Below are 23,436 nucleotides of genomic sequence, written 5' to 3' on the forward strand. Positions count from 1 at the left end.
TTTCCAGGTCAATCACCTGTCAATCAATCTGTTTACATCAAACTGTCAATCAATACACACAGTCAATATGTTTATGCGCATGTTTCATGTATTTCTGTCTCCCTCTCTCCCTCTCTTTCTTTCTCCACCTCTTTCTCCCTCTCTTTGTCTCTCCCTCTCTTTCTCTCTTTCTTTCTCTACCTCTCTTTCTCCCTCTCTTTCTCTCTTTCCTTCTCTACCTCTCTTTCTCCCTCTCTTTGTCTCTCCCTCTCTTTCTCTCTTTCTTTCTCTACCTCTCTTTCTCTCGCTCCCCCTCTCTCTGTCTCTGTCTCTGTCTCTCCCTCCCTCTCCTCTCCCCGTCTCTCTCTACCTCTCTCTTTCACTGTGTAGATGCAGCAGCGTCGCTCGCTCACTAAGCTCCCCCTGCAGGCGAACTTTTACCCGATGAGCTCCGCCTCCTTCCTACAGGATGCGTCATCTCGTCTTTCTCTGCTGTCTGCTCAGAGTCAGGGCGTGGCCTCACTCAGACAGGGTGGGGGAGGGGCTTTTGATTTATTTGTAAATATCTCTGATCAAAATAATGATCATGAGTCTTAATGTTTGTGTTTTGCTGCCCCCCGCAGGCGAGCTGGAGGTGGTGCTGGATCGACGGCTGCATCAGGACGATAACCGCGGTCTGGGTCAGGGCATCACTGACAACAAGCTGACCGCCGCCCGATTCCACATGCTGCTGGAGGACAGGGGGGGCGGGGCAAAGGTCAGGAGGCAGAGTTTCTTTATTTTAATGCTTATTCTTTGCTTTTGTGGTTTGATGGTTAAAATGTTTTAATTTCAACTTTTTTTTGTTTCTATCAGCAAGTGGGCGGGGGTTCTGTAAGCCACCTGTCGCTGCTCGCCCACCTATCCTCTCTCTCTCTTAGTCACCCGCCAATCACCATGATTGGCCCTGTTAACCACCCATTGCTGAAGCTCCGCCCCTTCATGCCACTTGGCTCTTCGCTGCCCTGTGACCTTCACTTGGTGAACCTGAGGACTCTGGAGGACCCACAGGTGGGAAACTCTTTGTGTCATTCTTTGTATCATTCACACACGTGTACAAAAATATAAATGAAAACAAGAAAAAAAAGTGATGTCATGTTTGTTTGTAAACAGGAAACAGGAAGCCCTTCACAGGAAGTAGCGCTACTTCTCCACAGGAAAGGCTTCGACTGTAGCTCCGCCCCTGAACCAGAGCCAGCGTGCACGTGGAGTGCTCAAGAGGAGGTGGAGCCCAAACACACACACACACACACACACACACACACACACACACACACACACACACACACACACACACACACTCTCTCTCTCGCTCTCTGACTCTGTTTGTGATCCATTCCTTTCAGGTGGATCTGCTCCAGGTTTTCTCTCCTCTCCAGTTTCGTTCTCTCCGTCGATCTGGTTTCACTTTGCTACGTGAAGACGATGAGCAAGACTCCGCCCAGCAACAAAAGCCACACATCAGCAACCTACGGCCAATGGAAATCAGTGCTTTCAGGGCGGAGCTCAAATAAAATTCAGGAAGAGGAAGCTCAAGTTTTCCACTTCCTGCATCGGAGAAGCATCAACAATAATCAACATCAACAAATAAATAAATAATTACAGTAGAACAAAAAAAAACATTTTAACGTCCAATCAGAGCACAGGGGTGTCATTTCTAGATGTGGTCAGGTCAAAGGTCAAGAGAACATTTCATGACTTTTTTCATGTCCTGATGATCTGTGACACGAGGCATGGCATCAACCTGTGAGATCACTATGGCAACAAGGAGGGCCAAACGTGCTCAGTGTCAAATTCATGTTTTTTAAACGTGGTTGTTGTGTGAATGTTGCCATGGTGACACATTTTGTCTCTTCCTGCTGTATTTTTTTTTATCACTTTTTGAATGAAGAATTTCATGATGCTGGATGTTTTCGTGTGAATGCAAAGTTTTTTATAAATTTTGAACCATTCAGGAATATTTCCAAACTGCACATTTTTACATCTTAATGTTTCTTTTGTATTTTTTGGTTTGAGCTGTGAAGGGAAGTTTTGATTAACTTCTTAATAATTCCATGTTTTGTTTAGACTTAAGTGTTATTATTCATGACGTATTTAAGGAATGATGTTAAACTTTAACACTACAAAAATCTATGCAATAATTAAAAAAAACGTATGCATGAATAAAATCATTTAGGTATTCATGAAGCAAAATGCTAACATGCAAATATTTTGTTTTTGGGTGAAATATGTTTTTTAGAATTCATATTCAGGGAATTTTTCTGTGCACAAACCTGTCTGTTTATTCTGCTGTGAAAAGGGACATTTAGCAAAGTATTGTGGGTAATTTTGTGGTTTTAATAAATGGAATAAATGGAAACTTGTCTTCTGTTGTTATTTTCTGACACATTTTTTGCACTATTTATGTTCTAATACCCTAAGTCTAATAATGATCAGCTCACCTCCTTGATCACTTCATTAAAAAGTAAAAGTAAATATACTGTATATTTAACCTTTGTTTCCTTATTCGTATCCACATTTTGATTTGATTTTCAATCTTTCATTTGCGTCGACATACTTTGATATAAATACTATAAACAGTTTGTCTCCCTGTTGAATCTTTCCTGTTTTGCTTTTAGCAAACAGATTTTCCAGAATGTTCACATTTTTTGTAGATAGTTTGTTGTTCCTTCCCTATAACAGCGAGCGGCGCTGCTTCGTGCTGTAGCTTGATTCACAATAGTGAAGAAGAGAAACAACCAATCAGCGCGCCCTGTGAGCGGAACCGGAAACATTGGTTTACTCGCCAAAGTTTCTGCTGCAGAAACGCGAAACTTTCTGCGTTTTCCGTCTTCTGGCTTCATGACGGCACAGGTGGGCTTCACACACACACAAACACACACACACACACACTTGACTAATAATAAGATTGTGAATGTTTCCACTCACGCTGCCTGTGAGTGAGTCAGCAGACAATCACATGTGAGCCCGCCGGATGTGTGAATCAGCTGATTCGTGTGGAATTCTATTCCTGCAGGTGTGCGTGCTGTACTTTGCTAAGAGCGCTGAGCTAACTGGGCTGAGGGCGGAGCCTGTTGCTGTGCCAACACCAATCAGCAGCAGAAATCTGTGGAATTTGTTGCTACAGCGACACCCCAGGTACAAACGGCACTACCGTACAACTGGGATGTGCTTAATGTGACATTGACCGCAGCCTTCAAAATAAAAGCTGGCTGGAATAATTGTCTTTAGAATAAATGTGTCTGTGTGTTACAGTAGAAAAAAATATTGAATTATGTGTTTCCTTTAGGATAAAAGTTCAAAGGAAAATAAGCTGATTGCTTGTATAGAAATGTTAACGTCTTCAAAATAAAACCTAGACAAAATAGAAAGTAAAAGCACATATGCACGTGTGTGTAGTCTTGTTATCCTTCAAGGCCACGTGGTGCTGGCTGTCCGTCAGTGTTACGTTACCATTGGTGACCAAACAGTGACCCTGAAGGAGGGGGACGAGGTGGCCGTGATCCCGCCCCTCAGTGGAGGATAACACGTGAGAATCAGTCAAGTTTATTTCCTGCTGCATTTAAAGTTTCATCCTGTAATACTCAAAGAATATTTAGACATCTATAAATGTGATATGAGTGTTCCTGGTGTTCACAGGTGATGGGATCGGAGGAGTGCAGAGATGTGGTCAAGCTGAGCCCTGATAGGCTGTCGCTACAGGAAGTGGTGGACTCAGTCAGCAGCACTTCCTGTGGAGCCATCTCAGTCTTTATTGGTCTTCAACAAAATGATTACTTCTACACAATTGTCATATTTATTGTTGTTCTTATTTGACTGTGCACAAATCACCGTGCTGATGTGTGACCTGGTGTGTTCAGGGACGACTCGAGGTGACGTGCTGGAGGACCGCAAGGTGATCGGTCTGGAGTACGAAGCCTATGAGCCCATGGTCCAATCAGAGCTCAGCATTCTGTGTGCTGACATCAGAGCGCGCTGGCCGTCCGTGACGCACATCAGCGTCCATCACAGGCTGGGGTGAGACAATGCTAACTGCTAATGCTAACAGCAGAGTCTTAGTGTTTGAAAATAATGACATCATCTCAACAACATTGAGGCATAGTGAAGCACAAATCTATTTATTTGTTTCTGTCGCCTCAAAATCCAGAAGTGTTTGTGAATAATGCAAACAAATGTTGGTTAATCTTATAGGTATAAATTGTGATTTGGCATAAAGTAACAGTGGAACCCACTCCACCTGCTTACATCCCTGCTACACACACCACACACACACACACACATACACACACACTCCTCCCTGGTATAATTCAGTGACGTGGCCTCTGATTGGACAGGCTGATTGAAGACTTTGTGGCTTTAAATGTCGTAAAGATGAACTTCTTGTCGTCAGGTGGGTGGCCTTAGGTGAAGCCAGCGTTGTCATAGCGATCTCGTCTCCTCATCGTCATGACGGCCAGCAGGCTGTGCAATTCTGCATCAACAAACTGAAGGCTAGCGCCCCCATCTGGAAGAAGGTACTTGACTCAAATACACACATTATTTTGTGAGTTTTAAGATTTTGTTCATATTTGTAGCCCAATATCACATCAACAAAGGGCAAAGGGCAAATCAGAGGGCAGAGGGATTTGAACCAGAACAGAACTTCAGGTGGTGAGGGAAGTCTTTGGGGTCTTTGTCTTCTTTGTCTTCTGCCTCTGAGCCACCAACCTTCATGGAGAAGGAAAAGGAAGGAAGTGAAAACTCATTTGTGTGTGTGTGTCTTGACAGGAAGTATATGACACCAAGGATGTGACCTGGAAGGAGAATGCTGAGTGTCCCTGGGCCCAGGCTAAAGCTGAGTGGGGCGGGGCTGATGTTTAAGGGGGCGGGGCTTCAGTCTCATGTGACATTCCCTGGGCCAATTGCAAGCCAGTCCAGCAGCCAATTAAAGGGGGGAGTATGTTCAATAAAAGTAATTGTGAATATTTTGGTGTACTTTGTGTGCAATTTATTACAGTAACACAGTTACAAAGGTGTTTCCTTTGAACGTTTGATAATTCAAAACAAACATTTATGTCCACATCGTATGCTACTAGCATCACAAAACACCTTTCATTGGCGCTTTGTATAATCTCCATGTCGTAGCTTCTTCCTCCTGTCTGGTATTTTGTTGGGTGACGGACCAGTCAATGGGTGCTTTGGCGCCCCCACCTGGACGAGTGAATCAGGGAATCAAGAAGTTCTTATGTTCTTGCTTTAATGGACTTTAAGGAGCTCGGGTGACCCTCTTGTGTATGTGTTAATTTGACTACTACATAACTTGGTGACATAACCATGGCTCTGAAAATGTACACACTTTGAGTACATGTACACTATTTGTAGGTTTTGTTGTGACGTGGGTGGGAAGAGAGAACTCGAAAGCAGAACTCTGCCGTTTCGATTTCACGTGATGTCAGTTGACCAGTCGCGTCGTTGTGATTGAATTGACAGGCGGAAGTGTGACTAAGAAACAGCTGATGGGTAGGTATTTTTGCCTTGGGCTTTTATTTTGAAGGCGGACCGGACGCTGACTTCGGTGCCGACGCTGTCGTCGGTCAGCTGACTGTCAAACTCGTGAAGCTGAACCGATCCCCGGACACCAGCTCCAAACAGACCGGTCTGTCTGGCTCCGGTAATCCCGAACCGCTCGCACCTTGAGCTGTACGAGTTCCCCCGGAGACCCCGTTTGGCGCCTGGAATCCGGACCGAGACGAGCTCGTCGTATCCTGACGTGAACTCCTACGGTCCGCCCCGCTCCGCTGGAAGCTGCGAGCCGGAGGCCTCCCGAGGCCGCGGAGCAGCGTGAGCAGCATGGCCGTGCTGGATGTGGCCATGCAGGGCCTCGCCGTGTTCGGCTTCCTGCTGTTCTTCGTGCTGTGGCTCATGCACTTCATGTCCATCATCTATGTGTGAGTGAGCCGCTCAGCTAAGCTAACAGCCCTCTGTCTTTACAAGGTCTTCTTCATAAATTCATGGTTGAACCCGAACATCCGCGTATAGCCGGTAAACAGACCTTTCTCGACGTTTTGCCGATGATAGCGGCTCGTCTGGACGGAGGAGCTGCGGGGAGGAAACCTGCTCATTCAGCCAGCTAGCCGGCTAGCTTAGCCCGTTAGCCTGTCGGTTTTCCCGCAGAAAACAAAGTTAAAATGTTTATTTGTCGTTTAATTTGAGGTAAAACTCGCACTTTGCTCCCGCTAGACTTTCTGATTGATCAATACCATTTTCTTTTCTGTTTCATTTATTCTGTTTATTTTTCCCTTCGTGTTGGAATGTTTGATTTAACTCTGAACATTTCCTTGTTTGTGTTCGTCTGAAGGTTTAAATAGTTAAACAACAGATTAGTAAAAAATAAAAACCATCGTAGATAGAAAATAATGAAGTTGTAGGAAACAAGTGTAAAGAGACAGCAGGTTTAGGGTTTATACGTGACAATGTTATTACAGACAATAAGGAAGAAGTGGTTCACAAATGTGTCTATTAGTAAAGTGATCCTGAGCTGACAAGAGACAGGAAGTCATCTTTCTGTTATGAAAGGATGTCGCAGGATTGTGATGGAGTTGATAAACCTATAACAGCTCCAAGATGATCGCCATGGCAACAGGGTAGCCAATCATACTGAAGACAGGCAGCGCCATCAGCCAATGGCAACACCAGAGGGCACAAGGATGAGAGTGTGTTAGGACCAAGGACCAGAAAATAATACTCTGTGTGTGTGCGCGTTTGTGTGTGTCTGTGTGTGTGTGTCAGGCGCCTGCACCTGCACAGGAAGCGGGCAGAGGTGAAGGCAGTGTTCACTCAGGTTGGAGTTTCTCTGCTGAAGCCCCTGAAAGGCGTCGACCCGAACCTGATCACCAACCTGGAGACGTTCTTCACCCTGGACTACCCCAAGGTGACCCCCCCTTCTCTCCCCCCCCCCCCACCCCCAGTTCGTTAGTTAGTTTGTTGTGGTGTGTAATGTATGTGTGTCTCCAGTATGAGGTGCTGCTGTGCGTCCAGGATCAGGACGATCCAGCCGTGGACGTCTGCAAGAAGCTGCTTGGGAAATATCCTAACGTGGACGCTCGACTTTTCATCGGTCAGAACATCGTCAGCCTCACTGCTTCTGTCTGCTTGGTGTCATGCTACATGCTAATGTTTGCCGCTTCTTTCAGGGGGGAAAAAAGTGGGCATCAACCCAAAGATCAACAACCTGATGCCAGGTTATGAAGGGGCCAAATACAACCTGATCTGGATCTGTGACAGCGGCATCAGAGGTCAGAGGTCATAGCCTAAAGAATTCAACAATACGCTCATGTTGCCTGAAGGTCTAAAAACTCAGTGCTAACTTCCTGTTTGCGTCTGTTGGGCAGTGAAGCCCGACACCTTGACCGATCTCACCAATCAAATGACGGAGAAGGTGGGACTAGTCCACGGTTTACCGTACGTCGCCGACCGCCAGGGCTTCGCTGCGACGCTGGAGCAGGTCAGGCTAACATGCTAACACAATGCAAACTTCCTGCTCAGGGCACTTCCAGGCGCTAATGCTGCGCGTGTTCCAGGTGTACTTTGGGACGTCTCACCCGCGCTCCTACATCTCGGCAAACGTGACGGGCATAAAGTGTGTGACGGGAATGTCGTGCCTGATGAGGAAGGACGTGCTGGATCAGGCGGGGGGATTGGTCTCCTTCGCTCAGTACATCGCAGAGGATTACTTCATGGCTAAAGCTATCGCTGACAGGTTAGCATGTTAGCATCACTTCATCTCACAGGGTGTTAGCATTCAGCCTCACACATGGTCAAATGGAAGATGAACGCCGTGATAGTTGCGTGTGATTCAAGGGGGCGGGGTCTCTCCTTAGGGGTTGGAAGTTCTCCATGGCGACACAGGTGGCGCTGCAGAACTCCGGCTCGTATTCCATCAGCCAGTTTCAGTCCCGCATGATCAGGTGACATCACCATCTTTGCATTCATATGGAACCGGATCTGATGGTTGACCTTTGACCTCATTTTCTATTTATGTAATCACTTTTTCTCCAGATGGACGAAGCTGCGGATCAACATGCTTCCTGCCACCGTGCTGGAGCCCGTCTCTGAGTGTTTCCTGGCCAGCCTCATCATTGGCTGGGCCGCTCATCACGTGTTCAGGTCAGTGTCCAATCAGCAAGCAGAGCACCACGCAACAATCCAGCACATTCATTAATGTGTGTGTGTGTGTGTGTGTGTGTGTGTGTGTGTGTGTGTGTGTGTGTGTGTGTGTGTTTGTAGGTGGGACATGATGGTCTTCTTCATGTGTCACTGCCTGGCCTGGTTCGTCTCTGATTACATTCAGCTGACTGGAGTTCAGGTACGTGCTTTTATTTTGAAAGACTGACATTGACTGAATATTTGTTTTTAGTTTAGATTTTGAATGAAGCTGAACATAAATGTGTACATACCATTCCAAACTTTTACTCTGAAAGGGCATCTTCATCCCCCAAGTATGCTTTTATTTTGCCTGTCTTGTTCCTTTATGTGAGTTTAAGTTCTACGCTTTTCATTTTTACCTCTGACCGATACTTTGAAGAGCTTTTCCAGCATGAGCTTAATTTTGAAAGAGGATGTGATGTCACGGTGCAGGGCGGGGCTCTGTGCTTCTCCAAGTTGGATTTCGCCGTCGCCTGGTTCATCAGGGAGTCGATGGCTGTGCAGATCTTCCTGTCTGCGCTCTGGGACCCCACCATCAGCTGGAGGACGGGACGCTACCGCCTCCGCTGCGGCGGCACCGCCGAGGAAATCCTGGACGTCTAGTTACCATGGTGACTGTACACCACGCTTCAGCGAGGAGGAAGAGGAGCAGGAAGTGCAGATAAGATGAAAGAGACTGCTTTTGTTTTTTTATCAGAGTGTGTCAAAGTTTTACTCTGTGTGTGTCTCAGTATGTGTGAGTGTGTGTGTGTGTGTGTGTGTGTGTGTTTTTTAAGTATTTATGTTGTTTTGATGGTGCTAATGTAAAAAATGCCAGAACAAGCCAATGAGAGCGCAGGATGAAGAGGAAGCCTTGGCACTGAATCGTTGGTTTGTGTATTTATCATCCTCGCTCCTGATTGGCTGATTTTTTTATTTATATTTTGCTTCAACATAAAAGTATTTAACGAGTCGCCACAGCAACAAGAGGCCGAAAGCAGCAGAAAATAAAAGAAAGACAAATAAACAAACAAACCGATGTGGCATTCGCACTGAATCAATCAATTCCAGTATTTACATTTCATGTAAAGAAACCTAAAAACAAAAGGACCAAAAAAAAGTGTGTGTGTGTGTGTGTGTGTGTGTGTGTGTGTGTGTGTGTGTGTGTGTGTGTGTGTGTGTGTGTGTGTGTGTGTGTGTGTGTGTGTGTGTGTGTGTGTGTGTGTGTGTGTGTGTGTGTGTGTGTGTGTGTGTGTGTGTGTGTGTGTGTGTGTGTGTGTGTGTGTGTGTGTGTGTGTGTGTGTGAGTGAGAAGTTTAACGTTAGCCGTTAGCGTAGCCATGAGTTCGGTTGATGACATCATATTTGAGTCGGATGAACTCCAGTTCTCGTGAGCCAATAGGATTCTTTCATTTTTATATCGCAGTTATCTGCTGTTGCTTGTTTACGAGCCGACCAATCAGAGCTGAGGATATGTCGAGACGGGAACAATAAAGTTTTATCTTTTCAAAGCCCAATGAAAGTGTTGCTGTGTCATTGTCCCTTGTGGGCGGGGCTTAGGGCAGCCATTGGTAGTCAGGGATTCCTGTGAGATTTTAAACTAAATGAATGTTTTCACTGTGCTCATGTAGGAAATGTGTGTATTTCATAACTGCTTTTGATCACATTTATATATTTATATTTAACTTGTCTTCCACACTTTTGCTTTGCAAACATGTTCTAACTTTTTCAGTTTAAAGCACTTCATATTTTATTGCTGGTGTAAATATTAAATCATGTTCATATCACTATGAATTCTGGGTAATCTGTCCCTGAAGTAGACCGTTTTAGGTCCATGTTGGCCCCCCAGTGGAGACGAGGTGACCTGCAGGCAGACTGGCTCAGCCCACATATCAACAAAGCAGCTGATTGGCTGTGGTGAAAAGCTCACAAAGGTTAAAGGTCAGAGTGGGAACATAAAATCCCCGAATCATCAAACACGTGCAGTGGTGTTGGTGGGCGGAGCTAAATTTAGATAGATGAATTGATTAATGTTTAATATGTACGATCGACCAGTCACAGCTCAGCTTGACACACACATATATGTACATATAAATACACACATCAAACATGACACTTCATTTTGTACTGTACAGTATAAATACATGCATAATACAAAACCCATCTCAAATCAAATCCAGCAGAATAAAAAAGAAGGCACAAACTTATTTAAAAAAGCTTTCAGCCAATCAGAGGACAGAAGTGCCGTAAACAAAGGCACCAACATTACAGTCAATATGAATCATTTCAGTCCAATGCTTTTTTTTCACTTTAACATGGTAAAAAAACAAAAGTTGAAAAAATTACTTGGACCAATCTTCAGTTTACAATTCTCAGTTTCAAGCCAAAATGGTAAAAATCAACCGAATACATAGAAAGAGAGAGTTACAAAAAAAAAAGCATGTAAACACCAAATTATATGAAATCATTGTGAAAAAATCCAGTTTTTTTCTGCACCTCGTTCATTAGCACTCCTTACTGATTGTTACCCACAATGCTTTGGTGCTCTGCTGGATGTGCTTTGAACGCCCCCCTCAGTGACATCATCAGTGCTGTCACCATGACAAAGAAGCCTGACGACTGGTCCATCCATGTCAGCCAATCAGACAGATTGGAGGGTCTCTGTCAGGGTCAAAGATCAGGTGGTGGACTTGGAGAAGGACACCCTGAGGTGCTGGCTGTAGGGGTCAAAGGTCAGATGGTGGACTTGGAGAAGGACACCCTGAGGTGCTGGCTGTGGTCCAGCTGGTGGTCGTGCAGGGCGATCAGAGCCTCAATGGCTTCTTCCACAGACACCAACTGCATCAGCGCCATCTTCCTGTCCTTCCTGCAAAAACACAGTAAATGACATCAGCTATCAAAACAAACCCTGTGCCGTCGTCACTGTAGTGCTCTGTGGAAGTACTAACTGGAAAAACTTGAAGGCTTTGATGTTGAATCCTTGGGAGGAAAATAAATCCGTCAGAACTTCTTCAGTGACTGAGGAGCTGCGAGACAACGAAGAGTTAAACTCACACAAGAGCAGTGGACAGGCGAAGACGTACTGATGTGTCAGATTAAAGCTTACGGGATGTTGGACAGGTGCAGCGTCGCCGATGGAGGGAAAATGTTGTTAAAATTTTTGGAGCCTGGCTTTTTGAAGCGGTGGAGGGCGGAGCCTGAGAAGTCACGGGTCAGCGCCTGCTCACTTTGCCCCACTCCCCCTCGCGGGAGCTGCACCGCTGGGTGTTTGGACAGTGTGACACGGATCGTGTTACCATGGAGACGCTGACCGTTCAGGTGGCTCATTGCTGCAACAAATATGACAAAAGCAGGCAGTGATGCTTACCAAGAAATACGACAAAAACGGCTGAAGGTCACAAAGGAAAACAAGATCTAAATTTAAATGAATATTCTGGTTTAAGACGGCTGATACTGTGTGTGTGTGTGTGTGTGTGTGTGTCAGACCCAGCTGAGCCTGCGATGTGTCGCTCATCTGGACAAGCGCGCTCTCCTTCCTGTTGAAGAGAATCTTCACCCTCTGAACGTCTCCGTAAACACCTGCACACAGGTTTGATGCTCTCAGCATCCCAGTGTGTCTCAGAAGCAAATCTTACTGTAAAGATAATGACTGTAACTTGTCCTACCAAACAGGATGAAGAGGCAGTGAGGTGAGACGCTCTGCAGAGAAAGACAAAAATAAATGAATGGACTTTATTAAGTCCCGCCCACAAACCACCAGCTGTGTTGATTTTCCTTCCTGTCAATCATGGAACCAAATGATCTAGAAAGAGGGCGGGGCTTTCTTCCCTGGTGGGGATGTAAACATATAGATGTGGGCTGACCTCTGGGTTGAGGTTGGATACCAGCAGCACAGAGTGGACAGCAGGGGGCGCCACTGCCTGTAGAGCCACCCTGCCCGGCAGAGCCAAGGCCCCTGGGAGGGCCTGCATGGAGAAGCCTGAAAGAACCCATCCATGATCAATAAAGCAGAAGAACCCACCAAAGAGACACTTTGTTTCTATGGTTACCTGTGTGCGGGAAGGCGGGGGAGAAGGCTGCAGCTCCGTACGGGGGGAGGGCCACACCTGCACACACACACACACACACACACTTAGCACAAGGTCACGCTGCGTCTGTGTCATAAGCGTTAGCTGTTTACCGAAGGAGGCGGGCTCCAGCTCGCCGGTGGGAAGGTCGACTCTGGTGAAGTCACGGCTTTTGTCGTTGTTGTATTTGACGTTGAGCGTGCTCAGTTTGGAGAAGTCGATGTGGAGCGTGCAGCAGCCATTGTAGATGTTCTGTCCGTCCAGAGCCTGTTCACCAAGACACATCTCCATCATTATTTTAGTCAACATTGTGTCAGGTTTGTGTGTGTGTGTGTGTGTGTGTGTGTGTGTCACCCACCGCCTTAGCGTGCTGAGCGTGCACGGCGTCACTGAACTGCACCAGAGCCTGAAACTGATTGTTCCTAGTGAAGGTGATGATCTTCATCACTGAGCCGAACTTACCGAAGATCTACACACACACACACACACACACACACACACACACACACACACACACACACACACACACACACACAAACACAAACACACAGTGTTGAAGATATAACTACAGATGTAAACAGGAAGTGGTGTCTTGTTGTCTTGTTTCTGACCTGTTGCAGCACCTCCAGAGTGACGGGGTAAAATAGATTCTCCACTATGATTCGCAGAACGGGACTCTGAGCCAGAAGTAAGCCCCGCCCATCATTGCTGCTCAACATGTTCCCAGGAGCACTGAGGGCCTGCAGCGCCACCTGGGGTCTCTGCTCACAAACAACAAGCAGGTTGGCATTGAGTCATTTTTAATTAAAAAAATGTCATTTATTCAGTTTGAAGATAAATCTTAGGAAGTGGGCGGAGCCAAAGCCCTGCCTGACCGTGCGATTGGGCAGGTTGTCGGTCTTGAGCTCACGATGGTTAGAAAACTGAATGTAGACTGGCCAGTTCCTGACAGTGGGCGTGGCTGAGGTGTAGTAGTTCACCATGGCAACGGCTGCTTCCTCTGAGGCCATTTCTAAAAACGCCTGCAAAACATTGAGAAACATTTGACCAAAAATGTGACAATTTATTCCATTTCCCATAATCAAAGATCAACAAGCTGCACTAAAGTTTACACAAACACACACATGTGCACACTGTTGAACCCTTCACAGCTGTGTGATGAAGATGAGACTGAAGGAGCTGCATAATAGCACACACACACACTTTCAGTCTGAATGTCTGTTTGCATTAATGTGTGTGTGTGTATGTGTGTGTGATGACTCAGCCATTACCTGGTTTTTAGCCTTTAGCAGTAGCAGGTTGCTAACCTGGCCAAAAGGAAGAGCCAGTGCAAGCACTTCCTGTTCTGAAGCGTCAAAAGGAAGCTGACGAAGGTGAAGAACCCGAGAGGGGGCGCACTGAGCACGCTCAGAAACACACACTCTATCAGAGCCATCCACTGGGAGTGACAGAGACAGGCGGAGAGAGAGAGACAGATGGAGGGAGAGAGGTGGACAGGTTTGTTGAGGATGTGTTCCATTTGTCTTGTTGATGGGGGCGTGGCTTGTCTCTCACCTGTCGCTGACGGTGAGTTGCTCATTGTTGCATTCCGGGCGAGCGATGCAGGACAGACTGGTTCCTGTGGGGGAGGGGGGGGGTCACAGGATCATTCTAACCCTAAACATCATACATGACAGTGAGTTACCCCTAAAGCCCCTCCCCCACTTTTTGATAAGTTTTGAGGCAACTGTAGGAATAAACACACACGCTATCGATCATCGCGATATAAGGCGAGATGATCCGCAGGCTCGTCATTGTATATGACGTCACAGAGCATAACACGCACATAACGTGAAAAGACGCCCACGTACAATTTGTACAATGTGGCCGGTTATCGCGAGATTTCACGCACACAGCTTCACGGGCGGAGTCCTCGCGACATCCAACCCAAAACAAAACATCTAAACAGCGCAACATAAACAACAAACAGCGCACGAGGAACGAGATGTAAACAACAACAAGAACACAAAGAGCGCTGGACTAATGCGCAGGCGCAGACCTCGAGAAGACGACGCAAGGAGGAAGGAAGGAGGGAAGGAAGGAAAACACGGGATGATTCGGGAAAAGATCGGAGGGGATTTGTCCGCGCTTACCCGTCCATGATCTTGGAGGAGGAAGAGGATGATGAAGAGGAGGAGAAGACTGGTGAAGGTTTATTTTGGTCCGAGGCTCCCGCGCTGCTCTCAGCCAGAGAACAACGAGCTCTCTTCCGGGTTTATTGACGTCATAGACGCAACATGGCGGCGGCGGGAACGCCCAGTGCTGAAAAACCAAACCTGAAAAATAATTTATTAGATTTTAACTAATTTACCTTAGTAAAAAAAAACTTTGTTTCATGTCAAATACAGAATATAACTCATTTTATTTATTGTCTGGCGAAATTGGATATTTTAGTTTAATGATAAACACTGAATAATTGAATAAATACTATAATTAGATATGATAACTTAGATATGATGAAATGTAATAACTTCACAGGAACACGATTTTATTTAATGTAGAAAAATATGTCAAATAGAAACTGGGAACATTGCCATTGTTAATTTATTTATATTTTCACCTTTAATGAGCCAAAACGGGTTGCTTCTCAGTAAACTGTGTTCTTCCAACTTCTACTCTATGTTTGGTATAAAATGTATGTAGACTTAACGTTTCACCTTATTCTGTCTAAATACAGTACACATATTTTGATTAAACAAACAAAACGTCAGATATACAAATACAGCCATATAAACTTAGTGTATATCGTTTATGTTGTGGACTGTAATGGTTATTAAATTAGTTCAGTTTTATAGAGTTATGTTTGCTTTTCGTTTGATCGCGACGGAAGTGGAGTTAAGCTTGTGTCGTCACTTCCTGCGTCCTGACACACTGGGTGAAAGGTGAAGTCGCAGCGCTTTGGCTCGTTCATCGTCAGTTAAAGAAAACAATATGTTGCAGAACAGCGGGTGAGTTTACACACAGCGACCCGCTAATTATCCGTTTAAGATCACAGAAATAAACGCGTTACAGTCCATAAGTACCCAGCTGGACCGGGGCCGGCACTCGTCCTTCATCTGCATGAAGGTTCAAGGGGTTCTGTTGGGTCTGGACCCGGCTGCTGCTGCAGGCCCGTCATGACTTTGGGACGTTTATGTGATGTGGGGCGAAACAAACGCATTTGATTTGATTCTTTGAAACTGCGCTCTGCCTCGTTTACGGTTCTGGCGCAGAGCCCGTGAGCCAGGCAGCGGCATGTCAGTGGTTCCAGGGAGTTCGGTGATGCGAAGCCGGTGGTTCTGGTCTCGGTTCGGTCTTAAAGATGTTGTGCCTTCAGAATTAAAGCGCCCTCTGTCTTCTTCTTCATACAGGCTATTATCTTGTAGGGTCAACAGGAAATGACGGCGGAAGTGTTGTGATTGATTCAGTGGTTGAACATGAAGAGAACAAAGTGGCGTGTATGTTAGTAGCAGTTTAATGAAGTTAGCATTTCAGTTTAATGAAAGAAAGTCTAAAGAGAAATGCAACATAAACGTTATAGAAGTGGATTAGTTCGATTTGCGTTGTGAAAGATGATGAATCGTTTTAGCACTATGTTTATGTAGAAATGTTCTGTGTTACTTATTACATTACGATCATTTGGCAGACGCTTTTATCCAAAGCAACTTACATTACATTACCACGCTTCGCAGAGGGGGGAGCAATTGAGGGTTTGGTGCCTTGCTCAGGGGCACCTCGGCAGGGGCTCGAACCGGCGACCCTCTGGTGCCCAAGCGGAAGCACTACCCACTGAGCCACTGCCTCCCTGTTGTAATAAATCAGTGTGCAAACCCTACAGATTTATGATTTCTTCATATGATTTCTTCAATGCATGTAAGGAGGCAGTAGTCGACAGTCGGCAGTAGTCGGCAGTCGGCAGTAGTCGGCAGTCGGCAGTAGTCGAGTGGGTAGAGCTTCTGCTTAAGAACCGGAGGGTTGCCGGTTCGAGTCTCTGCCGAGGAGTCCCTGCCGAGGTGCCCCTGAGCAAGGCACCGAACCCTCAATTGCTCCCCCCTCTGCGAAGGGTGGTAATATAATGTAATGTAAGTCGCTTTGGATAAAAGCGTCTGCCAAATGATCGTAATGTAATGTAATGTATGTTCTATATTAATCTTCTTATACCTCTATAGATCCTTCATGTGTGGTAAGGTTAGCATGCTAGCTGGTGTTTTGCTGTGTTCTTCAGGAAGCTAGCAGGCTGCACGCTCTTTATCACCGGAGCCAGTCGAGGGATTGGGAAAGCCATCGCTGTGAAAGCAGCCAGAGATGGAGCCAACATCGTTATTGCTGCCAAGACTGCAGAGCCTCACCCCAAGCTGCCCGGAACCATCTACACCGCTGCTGAGGAGGGTGAGCCTGATACCTGCTAGTGTAGTAAGCAGTGCTGTGATCAGGAGCGTTCTGCTGGGGGCGGAGCTTAGCGTGTCCAGGCTGCCCCCTGCCGTCCAGCTGGGGATCTGCTCACACTCACGCCCCTGAGATCAATCAGATATCATGTGAAGAAGTCAGACTGATGTGTGACATCATGCAAACACACATACACACAATGAGAAAATATACAGAACTGTGACATGTCTGTCTCTCTCTCTCTCTCTCTCTCTCTCTCTCTCTCTCTCTCTCTCTCTCTCTCTCTTGCTTTCTCCCCCCCTCCTCTCTCAGTGGAGGCGGCGGGCGGCAGGGCGTTGCCGTGTGTTGTAGATATTCGTGATGAGAAGCAGGTCGGTGAAGCTGTTCAGAAAGCTGTGGAGAAGTTTGGAGGTCTGTGCTTTTATTTTGAAGGACACACTAAGTCTTTGATCCAATCAGAAGAGAGAGCTATGCATTCACAGGTGATGGGGCGTGTCTACACATTTGTGAACAGGAAGTGTTTGATCTTCAGGTATTGACATCCTGGTGAACAATGCCAGCGCCATCAGCCTGACAGGAACCCTGGAGACCCCCATGAAGAGGGTGGACCTTATGTTGGGCATCAACCTGAGGGGAACATACGTGACGTAAACACACTCATGTTACTAACACGGCAGCAAAAGCAAAAGGGGGTGCGGTCTGTTAGTCCATGTGTTTGACATAAATCAAGGTGACCCTCAAAGGTCACCGCTAGCTTAGCACAAAGACAGGAAGCAGGTGGAAAGTGTTAGCCTAGCCTTAGCAGGTTGTTCACCAGCTGTGCTTGTTGCAGCTCCAAGCTGTGCCTCCCTCACCTGCTGAAGAGTCGCAGCCCCCACATCCTGAACCTGTCGCCCCCCCTCAACCTGAACCCCGTCTGGTTCAAGAACCACACAGGTAACCATGGCAACCCATCCACCAAACAGCTGCTCCTGTCAGGCAGCTACACGCTAACACTGTCCCTGTTGTTTGGTTAGCATACACCATGGCTAAGTACGGGATGTCCATGTGTGTCCTGGGAATGGCTGAAGAGTTCAGAGGACAAATTGCCGTCAATGCCCTGTGGCCCAAAACTGGTGAGTAACAGAATCCACCCAGAACCACTGTTTGTATGCTAGCAGCTAACTGAATTCATATAGCTTACAATTGATCCCATGCTAGCATGCCATGCTACTCCTCATCCAGTGTTTGTGTTGTCACAGCGATCCAGACAGCAGCGATGGACATGCTGGGGGGGGACGGCGTGGGCAAACAGTGCAGGAAGGCAGACATCATGGCCGACGCCGCCTACGCCGTCCTTTCTCGACCCACCAGCTTCACCGGCAACTTCCTGATTGACGAGGACATCTTGCGACAGGACGGCGTGCGTGACTTCGAGCAGTACGCAGTCCAACCAGGTGACATCACACTAACCTGCTCACGCTAAACTAGCTGCTAGCATGCCATCAGACTGATGTGGGAGTCATGGTGATCTCTGATTGGTCCACAGGTTACCCCCTGCTGCCAGACTTCTTCTTGGACGAAGCCCCGGAATCACTTGTCCAAACCATGGAAGAACATGGTAAGTACGACTGAGGGGACGACTGAGGGGACGACTGAGGGGATGACCCAAGGTCGACTACACATACGATGTCCTGTCTCCTGATTGCTAGGGGCGACCCCAGCCTTCAAGCCACCCCCATCAGCCACTCCCCCTTCCAGTGGACCAATAGAAAGCACCTTCGATGTCATCAGAGGAATCATAAGTGACGACGTCATCAAGTCAACACAGGGTGTATACCAGTTCGACCTATCAGGTGACAGACGAGCGTTCAGGGGTCCGCACGCTGTCTCAGAATGAAGGTCTGAGTCTTCCCTTCGTCTCTTTCAGGGGAACACGAGGGAGTTTGGTTCCTGGACCTGAAGAGCTCTGGCATCGCGGGGCGGGGCCAGCCGGCGGGCGGAGCCGATGTCATCATGTCCATGGACTCGTCAGACTTCGGCAAAATGTTCTCTGGTAAGCAGTTGCTATGGTTACACTGATGTAAACAGTGTTTGAGAGGTGTGGTTGTCGTAGTGACGGCCATATGTTTTTGTAGGGAAGCTGAAGCCCACGATGGCGTTCATGTCGGGGAAGCTGAAGATCAAAGGCGACATGACGCTCGCCATCAAACTGGAAAAACTGATGAGCCTCATGAATAAGGCCAAGCTGTGAAGCCCCGCCCACTCTGTTTCTAACTCATGTTGCCTTAATTACAGCTTATGGAGTTGATAAATGCCTGTTCATAATAAATAACTAAAAGTTGCGTACGCCTACTGTGGTGTGTCGTGTCCAAGCCCCGCCCACATCAGGAGGTAGACAGGTAGGTACACATGACACCTTCAGCCCTTGGTGGAGGTTAAACCAGCCTGAGCTTTGTTCATCTTTTTGTTGAATCTGTGACTTTGGTGCATTTAGAAATGTGTTGCAGAAACTTTGACACAACATTAATACTTACACTTATGGAAACTCTTGTGTTGTCTTCTTCATTGTTCTGTTGATCTGAATATAAATAAAGCTTAACAAATGATTCTCCAGATGCATTGTGGGAATTTTGTGCTGTTCCAGTGCGGTGGTGAGTAGACGAGTGAGCATCTCGGAACAACTGACTGATTGTAGCTACGCCCACTTCACCTGCTCCACCTCCAGGTTCAGGTCAGCTCGTGTCACGGCTGAGGTCACAGGACGTCCAGGTGCGTCACGCTTCTGTTTTAGCCTCCAAACCAGCGTGAATAGCAGGATGTTCACAGGTCGGTACCTCTGTTAGTGACCTTTATGTTTCTGTGCCTGTTTGTTTCAAATCTTAAGTGAAAGAAATGAAGCTTAGATCTGTAGTTTGTCATTTATTTCATTGAACAAACTGATAATCACAGATGCTATGGGTTGTCTTTAAACATCTCATCATTATCAAAGTCAAATCAGGATGAAAGTTGTCTTTGTTGGGACTCATCCTGTCCTGTCGTCTGAACAGATGATGGTTGGGGGCGGGACATCACACTGCTCAGAACCGTCCTTAAAGGACTTAAATATTGTCCTTATGTTCTCATCTTTGGTGCACAGAGCGCCCCCTGTCCTCTGGTACTGACTGACCGCTCTGTTCATATCACCAACGCACACAAAGGGTTTGTTTTGGTCTATAGTAACGCACCACTTGGAATGGTCGTTCTTCAGGGTCCAGGTGCCCACTTTCGTATGTATGTTCTTGATGTTGCGGACCTTGTTTGGAAAAGAGCAGTAGGAGCGAGCTCGATCACGCTGACAGCCCCACGTCTGCACGTACACGTCTGTTTCTATGGCCTTAGCGATGGTGTAGTAAAGATCTCCGTCTGAAACAAACCACAAATAGAGAAAATCAGCATCGGTATGAAGGACACACATGGGGACATTTGAGTCTGGGGGCAGTTTGTAGTGTCACCACTCACTCTTATCCAGAACGCTCACTTCCTGCTCACTGATGAGTTGCAATGGGCTTTGATTCTGAAAGGCCCACACTGCTTGGTGCAGAGGACTTTTATTCTGAAAGGTCCACTCTGCTCTGTGCACAGAGCTTTTATTCTGAAAGGATTAAACATGCATGATTTCCACCTTTTGGTGCTGTTGACGTCAGTTTGGAGAAGCTGAAGAAGTTCAATCCTCCCTGTGACTGCAGCTGCTGGTAATATGGAGCAGCCGGAGCTTCTGTCACCCAGTTGACGGCGTCCAAAAGCTCTTGGTGAAAGTCCGGCGGAACGTCATAATCAAATGGGAAAGCCTGGATATGCTGGAGATGTTTACCTGGAAAGGTGGAGACTCACTGAGGCAAAACTTCACAGCCAAAATGTAAATGACAGGAAATGAACAAGCTCCTTACCGATTTTTTGAAACTGGCTGTAAGGAAACGTGACGCAGATGAACATCTGAGCGTTCTGCTCGCCGGTGCTCGGCCAGAAATGATCTTGATGTCTGTGTAAAGGGAATCGTGGAGTGCTGTGCAGGAGCCAGATTCCAGTGCCGCCTTTTTCAATCAGCAGAATCCCTGAAACACACAGAGACCAAACAAGCGTCAACAAGTCACAGGTCAAACAGTCACGAGTCTCTGAGCCAAACAGGAAGCTGCTCACCTTTACTGTGGCCAAAGTTCTGTCCAGCGCTGCACCCTGGAGGCTGATCGCTGTAGCTAACAAACCCAAAGTTTGAACGCTTTGAGAGAAAAAGAGTGACATAACCAATCAACACGCACGGTACTAAACTGCATCACCAACTGCAGAGTACAACCTAAATACCTCCTCAGTCCCACAAACTCCTCCCACAGGACACAAACCCCTCCCACAAGACATTAACTACTCCCAGAGGACACAAACTCCTCCCATAAGATTTGGTTTTGCCTACAGGTTTTCATTATTTATTTTCATCCCAAAGTTCATGGTGAACAACATTCAGCATTGAGAATGTGTGTGTGTTTGTGGCCGTGGTCTCTCTCACCATCCTCCTGGTGGGGGTGAAGAGGGGCTGCAGTGTGTTGGCGAGGACCCCTGCAGAATGGTCGATGGGCTTGTAGTTTGGCGTGGCGGCGTTCATGGTCGTCTGCCCCGTGTGGTCGATGTACATGTACTCCAGGCCGCTCCGCCCCCCCCCCTTGGGGGCTTTGTACAGGATGAACCTGACAATGAAGATTTTGTGTAACGGTTTGAAACGTGTTTGACATTTTTTAAGTCCAAAAAATCTGAAAATCTGTGGTTTCCTATGATTTGTGTTTTTGTGCCTTAATTTTAGGTCATGAATTTAAAATATGAAATGAAAACACTGTAAACTTTTGAAAAATGTTCAAATAAATGTCCCTGAGGTTACGGGACAAACTGTGACGTAAACCATCACCATGCTACGTTCATGGACTTCCACAAAATCTCAACTTTGCGTAAATGCAACGCTAAGACTTAGGCTAAGACTTAGGCTAAGCTGGGAGAGATGTTCCTGTTCCTGAAGATGAAGCTGTCATGGACAGACAGACAGACATCCATCCATCCATCCATCTGTGATTTCTGTGTGTGCCCAAATATGGCAATGCGATTCCCTGCCAATTTTCCAGCTCAGTATAACAATATTTATGCATGTCAGATCTATGACACGTGTGCAGGATGAGTGTAAACACAGGAACAGCAGCATCAGGTGTGTTGGAAGGTAAAATGAAGGTGCGACGAAGACGAGAGGTGCTTTGTGTCTCACCAGTCCACTTGTCCGTTGTTGTTGTCTCTGCAGGTGGTCTGGCCCTCAGTGGCCCCACAGAGCAGAGCCACAGCAAGGACCCCTGCCCACATGATGCTGCTGGGCGGTGCAGAGTTTAACACTTTAACATGCATCATCACAGTTATCAGATGGCTCATTTAGCAAACATGAAGCTGCTCACCAATTCGTTCTCTGCTTCGTCTCCGTCGGTTGATCATGAAATTCACAGAGTCAGGACAAGATTCTTCCCCCTCCTCCTCTTCCTCTGTTTTATACAGCTGATGTTTGCACTGATCTTTACCTTTGTACCTCACAAACAAACTGAGCTAAAGTAAACATGACTTTTGAACCAACTTCAAACTCATCAAACGGATCAAAAATGTCTAATGTCCAAATGATTGATTATGTGGCCTTCATTTCCTGAGTTCTGCATTTTTTCTGTTAATTTTTTCTCTCACAACTTTTACAATTTTTATTTAGATTCTTAAATATTAAAGAGATCTTACATAGAACAACCTTTATTTGATCATTTGTGACATTTCTGTCCTCATCATAAAGAGAAGACAAACAAAAGTCTCTGTTGATAAGAGAATGTTTCCAAAAGCACAAATAATGGGTGATATCCTGAGACACTTACCTGCAGTACCACCCCACACCACAGGGGTCGCATGACCCCTGTGGTGTGGCGCTCACTACTTGCCTGTTCTGTTCCCTGTCAAGCATGAAACGTTATGTTAGCTGAGTTGCTGCTATAACTTGCATCCTCGGACGTTTAACATGTTGCTCACTTCCTGTCCTCCTGTGTCCTGTTCTGTTCTGTCCTGTCCCCCATCTCTGTCCTGTCCCTCTGCTCTGTCCTGTTCTGTCCCTCTGCTCTGTCCTGTCCCTCTGCTCTATCCTGTCCTGTCCCTCTGCTCTGTCCTACCCTGTCCATCAGCTCTGTCCTGTCCCTCTGCTCTGTCCTGTCACTCTGCTCTGTCCAGCAGAAATGGAAACTGAAATGTGATGGAAAATTCTGCAGCAATCAGGAGAAAATGTGTGGTTGTGTTGGTTTTGCGTTGAATTTTCCGATTGTATTCGTAAAAATCTGGACCGACAGTTTAGAGAAGTAGAAGCAACCACACAGCTGGATGTTTGATGTTTGTTCTCTGGATGAGGAAAATATGAGCATCAACATAGTTTTGTGAATATTAACTTATAACTTAATGTTATTGATGACTGAATGCTATTGATGCCAGCCACTAGGGGGAACTCTTGCTCCGTTGCTGCTTCCTGTCTCACCTGCCCAGTTGTATTTGACCTGCGGTCACCTAAAGCTCCTGTTTCAGCTTCAGCTCTCGTCTGTCTGACTCTGATCTTCTGACCTTTGACCTCTGAGTTTCTGCTCTGGGCTCCAGTAAATTCACTTTCAGTAACATTGAATTATGACAAATATATTCACAGGTACTCGCTGTTAAAACTGGTAACAGCGACAGAATCTTTGCTGAGTTGTTAAATGGGACTAAAGGCTTCGTACAGGCGTCCA

At 46.5% G+C, this 23,436-nt stretch overlaps 6 protein-coding genes and 1 long non-coding RNA gene across 12 annotated transcripts in view; 4 read left to right on the forward strand and 3 right to left on the reverse strand.

Annotated features, from left to right (window-relative positions):
• Positions 1-2,300, forward strand: part of man2a1 (mannosidase, alpha, class 2A, member 1) — an 11,241-nt gene extending 8,941 nt beyond the window's left edge. For all 3 annotated transcript variants that reach the window (XM_076137355.1, XM_076137356.1, XM_076137357.1), the window contains 6 exons: positions 1-7; positions 370-511; positions 603-736; positions 835-1,029; positions 1,132-1,242; positions 1,365-2,300. The exon at positions 1-7 is cut by the window's left edge and continues 127 nt beyond it. In XM_076137355.1, coding sequence (XP_075993470.1) covers positions 1-7; positions 370-511; positions 603-736; positions 835-1,029; positions 1,132-1,242; positions 1,365-1,532 — 757 coding nt within the window. In that variant the 3' untranslated portion in view covers positions 1,533-2,300. The remainder of the gene's footprint in view (positions 8-369; positions 512-602; positions 737-834; positions 1,030-1,131; positions 1,243-1,364) is intronic.
• Positions 104-285, reverse strand: LOC142988256 (uncharacterized). Its single transcript, XR_012960574.1, has 2 exons — positions 219-285; positions 104-180 (listed from the first exon to the last, which is right to left on the reverse strand). It is a non-coding gene; the product is annotated as an uncharacterized LOC142988256 (long non-coding RNA).
• A 532-nt stretch (positions 2,301-2,832) lies between the features above and the next one.
• On the forward strand, positions 2,833-4,982 carry mocs2 (molybdenum cofactor synthesis 2). 4 transcript variants are annotated; one of them, XM_076137370.1, is made up of 5 exons: positions 3,416-3,547; positions 3,658-3,775; positions 3,879-4,035; positions 4,409-4,532; positions 4,786-4,982. In XM_076137370.1, exons 2-5 carry the CDS (start codon positions 3,661-3,663, stop codon positions 4,876-4,878), a joined length of 489 nt encoding a protein of 162 aa, XP_075993485.1. In that variant the 5' UTR covers positions 3,416-3,547; positions 3,658-3,660; the 3' UTR covers positions 4,879-4,982. The 4 variants fall into 4 exon arrangements, with proteins under 4 accessions (XP_075993486.1, XP_075993487.1, XP_075993485.1 ...); XM_076137369.1 differs by having other exon boundaries at positions 3,467-3,557; XM_076137371.1 differs by lacking the exons at positions 3,879-4,035; positions 4,409-4,532; positions 4,786-4,982 and adding exons at positions 2,833-2,871; positions 3,035-3,156 and having other exon boundaries at positions 3,418-3,557.
• Positions 4,983-5,554: 572 nt separating this feature from the next.
• Positions 5,555-9,967, forward strand: ugcg (UDP-glucose ceramide glucosyltransferase). Its single transcript, XM_076137363.1, has 10 exons — positions 5,555-5,945; positions 6,787-6,928; positions 7,012-7,114; positions 7,191-7,292; positions 7,389-7,501; positions 7,578-7,756; positions 7,878-7,964; positions 8,056-8,163; positions 8,284-8,362; positions 8,635-9,967. Exons 1-10 carry the CDS (start codon positions 5,848-5,850, stop codon positions 8,803-8,805), a joined length of 1,182 nt encoding a protein of 393 aa, XP_075993478.1. The 5' UTR covers positions 5,555-5,847; the 3' UTR covers positions 8,806-9,967.
• Positions 9,968-10,171: 204 nt separating this feature from the next.
• On the reverse strand, positions 10,172-14,512 carry LOC142988250 (polypyrimidine tract-binding protein 3-like). Its single transcript, XM_076137361.1, has 14 exons — positions 14,380-14,512; positions 13,802-13,865; positions 13,519-13,685; positions 13,123-13,269; positions 12,859-13,008; positions 12,606-12,716; positions 12,361-12,514; positions 12,230-12,286; positions 12,044-12,159; positions 11,846-11,879; positions 11,667-11,759; positions 11,287-11,509; positions 11,129-11,206; positions 10,172-11,046 (listed from the first exon to the last, which is right to left on the reverse strand). The coding sequence occupies exons 2-14, from the start codon at positions 13,824-13,826 to the stop codon at positions 10,914-10,916; spliced, it is 1,488 nt and encodes a 495-aa protein (XP_075993476.1). The 5' UTR covers positions 13,827-13,865; positions 14,380-14,512; the 3' UTR covers positions 10,172-10,913.
• Positions 14,513-15,123: 611 nt separating this feature from the next.
• Positions 15,124-18,975, forward strand: hsdl2 (hydroxysteroid dehydrogenase like 2). Its single transcript, XM_076137362.1, has 11 exons — positions 15,124-15,234; positions 16,491-16,654; positions 16,964-17,062; positions 17,184-17,298; positions 17,484-17,587; positions 17,668-17,766; positions 17,893-18,087; positions 18,180-18,251; positions 18,343-18,486; positions 18,561-18,686; positions 18,769-18,975. The coding sequence occupies exons 1-11, from the start codon at positions 15,218-15,220 to the stop codon at positions 18,882-18,884; spliced, it is 1,251 nt and encodes a 416-aa protein (XP_075993477.1). The 5' UTR covers positions 15,124-15,217; the 3' UTR covers positions 18,885-18,975.
• A 680-nt stretch (positions 18,976-19,655) lies between these two features.
• Positions 19,656-22,202, reverse strand: LOC142988233 (plancitoxin-1-like). Its single transcript, XM_076137333.1, has 7 exons — positions 22,093-22,202; positions 21,912-22,007; positions 21,171-21,348; positions 20,810-20,888; positions 20,560-20,724; positions 20,295-20,483; positions 19,656-20,035 (listed from the first exon to the last, which is right to left on the reverse strand). The coding sequence occupies exons 2-7, from the start codon at positions 22,001-22,003 to the stop codon at positions 19,656-19,658; spliced, it is 1,083 nt and encodes a 360-aa protein (XP_075993448.1). The 5' UTR covers positions 22,004-22,007; positions 22,093-22,202.
• Positions 22,203-23,436: the final 1,234 nt, after the last annotated feature.

The sequence above is a fragment of the Genypterus blacodes genome, unplaced genomic scaffold, assembly GCF_046128005.1.
Source record: "Genypterus blacodes isolate CSIRO-AG114 ecotype Tasmania unplaced genomic scaffold, CSIRO-AGI_Gbla_v1 ptg000305l_1, whole genome shotgun sequence".
In the NCBI taxonomy this organism is placed as follows: Eukaryota; Metazoa; Chordata; class Actinopteri; order Ophidiiformes; family Ophidiidae; genus Genypterus; species Genypterus blacodes.